We start from the raw sequence: 6,000 nt of genomic DNA, 5'->3' as shown, positions 1-6,000 counted from the left end.
TGATTTGTTGATCAATTCTCCCCTGATTCATGGAATGGGTTGGATGGTTTTTGTGGTGGAACTTTGGGGATAATTTGTGATCTTTTTGCAAGTATAATGAAATTAATTTAATTATCCCAAAACATGATTTTTGGACTACTCTTGATGCTTGCCAAATTTGGGCTTCTCTTCCCCTTAATAGATGATTTTGTGACCCAATTTAAGTCACAATTAGATTTTTTTCAGCAACCAACTTCAACTGGGTCAAGGTAAAATTTCCTAAAGTCAATCATACTCTAGTTGTCCATATGACTTGTTCATGTGTGACATTTAATTTGCTTCCATGTTAGTCAATTCCATGGTCCTACGGTAATATATTAATGTAACACCCTTAACCCATATCTATCGCCAGAACAGGTTTATGGAGCATTACTAGAGTTTGTAGTTTAATTACAGTTAATTCATGTCATTTACTATTCATTTCTGAAAATCAATCATTATAAATCTTAATGTCCCTTATATGGGTCTTCGAGGCCCAAAATACATATTAGAATCGAGTCGGGACTAAACCAGAATCACAGAAAATTTTTTGCGAAATCTTAAAATTTTTCTTAATTGTAGGGGACACATGCTCGTGTGGCTTACACGGCCAAAGCACGCCCATCTCTCAGGCCATGTGGGCATTCGATGTGAGGCAAACAGCTGAGCACATAGGCATGTGTCCCTTGCACTTAAAAAAAATTTAGAGATTTCACGAAAAAAATTTTGTGATTCTAGTGTAGTCCTACCTCAATTCTAATATGTATTTTGGGCCTCGGAGACCCATATAAGGGACATTAAGATTGATTATGATTGATTTTCAAAAATGAATAGTAAATAACATAAATTAACTGTAAGTGAACTGTAAACTCCGGTAATGCTCCATAACCCTGTTCTAGCGACGGATACGGGTTAGGGGTGTTACATTTATTGGTATCAGAGCTACGGTTTAGCTGATTCTCAGACTAACATAACAAGTATAGTGTGATATCTCTTGACCATTTTAAACATGTTTTTCATATAGTAATGTCATCCAACCAAGCTAGACTTGAATTCAAGGAGCTGAGAGCATTGCTCAAGCTTTAGTTCAAAGAACTGCATCTAGTAGTAGTAGAAGGCTCATACCTGAGGGCCGATGTGAGGAGGAAAAAGAAGCCTTCTTTCAAATGATGAACGAGTGGTTTACAGAATTTTTTAGAACAAATCCTACTGTACAACAACCTCCCCCTCCTATTCCTCAAACGATTCCTGACATGCCACAAAATATTAAACTGGTTAGAACTGGTAAGCTTCCGATAGATAAAATTCAAAAATATAAGGTAGAAGAATTTAGGGCTACTACCAAAAAAAACCTGGAAAGAGCTGAATTTTGGTTGGAAAATACTATGAGGGTCTTAGAAGAATTATCATGTACACTAGCTGAGTGTTTGAAATGTACCGTATCATTGTTAAAAGATTTAGCTTATCAATAGTGGAATACTATAACTTCTGTTGTACCAAGAGAAAATGTAATATAGGAATTCTTCTAGACAGAATTTAGAAAGAAGTACATTAGTCAGAGATTTCTAGATCAAAAAAAGAAAAAAATTCTAGAGCTTAAATAGGGAAACATGACAGTATCTGAATACGAACGAGAATTTTTTAGATTGAGCAAGTACGCCAGAGAATGGGTTCCGACCGAGGCTGATAAGTGTAAACATTTTGAAAAATGCTTAAATGAATATATCAAATTATTGATAGAAATTATTGAATTAAGGAATTTTGTGGTATTGGCTGATCGAGCACACAAAGCTGAATAATTAAGTAAATAAAAAAATCAAGCAGAGAGAGATGCTCAGGTATCTGGTAAAAGATTTATGGGCAAGTCACAATCATTTGCTTCAAAAAAAAATCAAAGAAGTACCATGATCATTTTACTGCATCTATGGGATATTCCGGAAAAGAATGAGGCTCTCAACGTTCTAACCTGAGATCTTCATCTCCATGTGTAACAAGTGTGGGACGTGTCGGCAATCCCAAACTAAGGTGTAAACATTGTAATAAATTTCATTTTGGGGGATGTCATTTGAGAAGTGGAGCATGTTATAGATGTGGTTCTCTTGACCATTTTCTTAAATATTGTCCGGAAAGGAATGAAAAAGATATTGATCAGACTTTGAAGCCAAGCAACCCTGGTTCAAGAGGTAGACCACCACGATACCCTGGAAATGTCAGTGGTAGCCAAAGTGTTACAAAAGATTCAACAGTTAAATTTGAGTCACAAGCACCAGGAAGGACATATGCTATACGCGCAAGAGAGGATGCCTCTACACCATACATCATTACTGGTATATTTTCTCTACTTGATACTGATATTACTACTTTGATTGATTTTGGTTCAACACATTCATTCATATGCACGAAATTAGTGTCTATTAAAAATTTACTTGTTGAATTCACTGAATTTGTGGTTAAAGTTTCAAACCCCTTGGGCCAGTATGTTATGGTGGATAAAATTTGTAAAAACTGCCCATTGATCTTAAAGGGATATTGCCTTTTGGCTAATCTAATGTTGTTTCCCTTTGATAAATTTGATGTGATTTTGGAAATGGATTGGCTAACTCAGCATGATGCAATGGTGAATTAGAAACAGAAATACATTATTTGGAAATGTCAGAATAGTGAATTACTCCATGTTGAATCTGATAAGTTGGATGAGTTATCTAATCAGCTATATCAGTACATAAATATGTCAGTAAAGGGTATGATGCTTATCTTGCATATGTGTTGGATGCTAAAGTATCAGAGTCGAAGATTCAACCAGTGCCGATTGTTTGTGAATTTCCTAATGTATTTCTGGAGGAATTACCTAGTTTACAACCGGTTAGAGAAGTGGAGTTCTCTATAGATCTTGTTCCAGGGACAACACTGATATCCATAGCACCCTACAGAATGGCTCTTACCGAATTGAAAGAGTTGAAAACATAGTTGCAAAAGTTGATTAATAGAGGCTTTACTGGACCCAGTTTTTCACCTTGGGGTGCACCAGTTCTGTTTGTAAAGAAGAAAGATGGATCATTGAGATTGTGTATAGATTATAGACAATTGAACAAAGTCACAATAAAGAATAATTATCCATTACCGCGTATTGATGACATGTTTGAAACTCTGAAAGGCGCCACTATATTTTTGAAGATTGATCTTCATTCCAGTTATTATCAGCTATGGGTAAAAGATTTATATGTTCCAAAGACAACTTTTAGAACCAGGTATGGGCACTTTAAGTTTCTTGTGATGTCATTTGGCTTGAAAAATGCACCTGCAGTATTCATGGATTTGATGAACAGAATTTTTAGATAGTATCTAGACAGGTTTGTGGTGGTATTTATTGATGATATCTTGGTATATTCTCGAGATGAAAATGAACATACTGATCATCTGAGAATTGTGTTGCAAACTCTGCATGAGAAACAATTATATGCCAAATTTAGTAAATGTGAATTTTGGCTACGGGATGTTAGCTTTCTCAGACATATATTATCTATAGAAGGTATCCGGGTGGATCCGAATAAAATTTCAACAATTGTTACTTTGAAACCATCGAAGAATGTGTCTGAAGTCAGAAGTTTTCTAGGACTAGCAGGATATTATCGAAGGTTTGTTAAAGGGTTCTCAATGATAGCTTCTCCGATGACTCGATTGTTGCAGAAAGATGTAAAATTTCAGTGGTCTGATAAATGCCAGCAGAGTTTTGATAGATTAAAAGCCTTGTTGACTGAAACACCTGTGTAGTTCAACCTGAATTTGTTATACAGACATTTGTTATACCTTTTTGGTCACTTTCACCTTAATTTTGAGCTTGATTTCAAGTCAAATTACTATGTTTTATAGTCTAGGATAGGCGGTAATTTTAGCATATTTTGTTTATTATAGTGTTAATCATGTTTAGAGATAATTTAAACTTCATGCATATGCTAAAAGAAGAAGAATCAAGAGTTACAGTAATGAACGCTTTAATAGTAAAAAAAGAGTGTTGCAACTTTCATTTAACATTGAAGCTTATGCCCAATGTAAAAGGGTTTAATAGTGCAAGTCAATGGAGGACGTCGTAATGGTCACACTTTGCATCGTGACAATCAAGGGTAGATAATTAGACTAGTAGTTACTCGAGCCTAGGTCAAAGGAAAATTATGGAACCAATAGCCAACGTCATGATCTAAAGGCTGAATTGACATTTTCATTAAGGATATTTTAGTGTTCGTTTTTTTAGATATAAATACTGAACTTTCAGCGAAATCTAGAGCTTTTCTAGAGAGTTTTTGATAAGCTAGGAGAGTTAGCTACTTTAGTTAATTTTAGAGAGCATTTTCTTTATTTTCTTGCAATTCTTAGACTAATAATTATAGAATTTTCATTGTAATTAGATTTAGGTTAGTTTCTTAGTAATTTACTTTCTTTCAATCTCAATTGGAAACGAAGATTAAGTAAAAAGAATATTCTTCATTAGGCAAGTATTCTCAAATGAAGATAAATATATTTCAGCTTTTATATTACGCATTTCTTATCTTATTCTCTGAATTTTCTGTACTTTAATAAAGTTGATAAATAAGCTTGTTGTTCTGGGTGAATCAAGAAAGGTTCTAAATTCACATGTGGTTGATTAACTAGATTGACAATTATGTGATTAAGAGTTAGATTGGTTAATAATGGAATGTGAAATGTTAGTTTGATTTGGTGTGCTTAATTATACTTATGCTTTACAATCATAGGTATAGCTTAGTGCTAAGTGAAAATTGTCGCCTTAGTTGATTAAATCAACCAAACTCGCTAAGTAGTAAGAGTTGAGACTCAATGTGTGCTAGGCAAATAAGTAAGAGTTGTGATTTAATGGCGAATTCTGGAGTATGAAACGAGTTGAGGGACTAGGGATCTAAGGTAAACAATCGATCATTCCTAATCAACTTGTCTAAAATCCTAGTTACTAATTATTAATCGAAGCAATCAACCATTACATTTACACTTAGAAGGAAAGTTTTTAATTTAGATTATTCAGGTTTAAATAAGTAAATTGTTTTGTGTAACTAGGGGGAGAGCATTTCTTCTGCTTTAACATCTACCATATATATATGTAAGGCTGAAGTCAGATTTCTCCATATTCTCTAGGGGGTTTTATATTATGTTCCCGACTCGGATTGATTCATTTTATTGGATTTGTTTGATGCTTTAAAGTTTAAGTTCATTCCGTAGGATGATGTTTTCATTTAACTTTAATGTATGCCTTGCATGGGAAGTGTTAGGAAGGTTTTATCAAAAATGTTAATAGGGGAAGATTATTGATTCAAGCGGTTTGTGGATTACTGTGTACCAACATGATGAACCACACAACTTGTACCATACCAAAATTAATGGTTGGAATATTTTCTTCCTAATTATCTTTTTTTATTTTAAAAATAAGCTTTAGAATTATCACATTCACAATGCTACAAACCGCACAGAACATGGAAGTTAAAGCAGACTGGCAAACAACATTTTACATTGACAATGGTACAACAGTAACTTCTATCCGGCAAAGAATGAAATGAATGGATAAATTCCAATAAATTGAAACATAGGAAGAAATTTGTCTATAACAGTAACAACACGAAACAATTACAGCTCTTACTCCAAATAGAACCAAAAAGAAAAAAGAAGATTATACCGAGCAAATTTCTCTCCATTTACATGGAAGCAAGAAGATCTCTCATTTCAGTCACTGAGGGGATTGTTTCCGTGGGGTAAATTTTAGCACAAAGTTGGGCAAAGCTATCATATTTGTCCAGAAACTCCTTCTGTCAAATTTTATAAGATGTAAAACTAGTAAGAAACTGGTAATATATCACCAAATCAGCACCTAACAAGTTGAAGCAACCTAAAACTTCCTCCTTTCACCCTGACAACCCACCTGGGTTCTTGTAATGCTCTTTCTCAGCGCATTTCATTAACCGCTTCGACAAAAAATACTAA

At 34.2% G+C, this 6,000-nt stretch overlaps 1 protein-coding gene across 1 annotated transcript in view; it reads right to left on the bottom strand.

Annotated features, from left to right (window-relative positions):
* Window positions 1-5,502: 5,502 nt before the first annotated feature.
* Window positions 5,503-6,000, bottom strand: part of LOC108471359 (exocyst complex component SEC3A-like) — a 43,126-nt gene continuing 42,628 nt past the window's right edge. The window contains exon 26 of the mRNA XM_053022406.1: window positions 5,503-5,825. Coding sequence (XP_052878366.1) covers window positions 5,715-5,825 — 111 coding nt within the window. The 3' untranslated portion in view covers window positions 5,503-5,714. The remainder of the gene's footprint in view (window positions 5,826-6,000) is intronic.

Source organism: Gossypium arboreum, chromosome 11, assembly GCF_025698485.1.
Source record: "Gossypium arboreum isolate Shixiya-1 chromosome 11, ASM2569848v2, whole genome shotgun sequence".
Taxonomy (NCBI): Eukaryota; Viridiplantae; Streptophyta; class Magnoliopsida; order Malvales; family Malvaceae; genus Gossypium; species Gossypium arboreum.
Note: the sequence above shows the minus strand (reverse complement) of the source record. Positions and strands in the feature narration are given on the sequence as shown.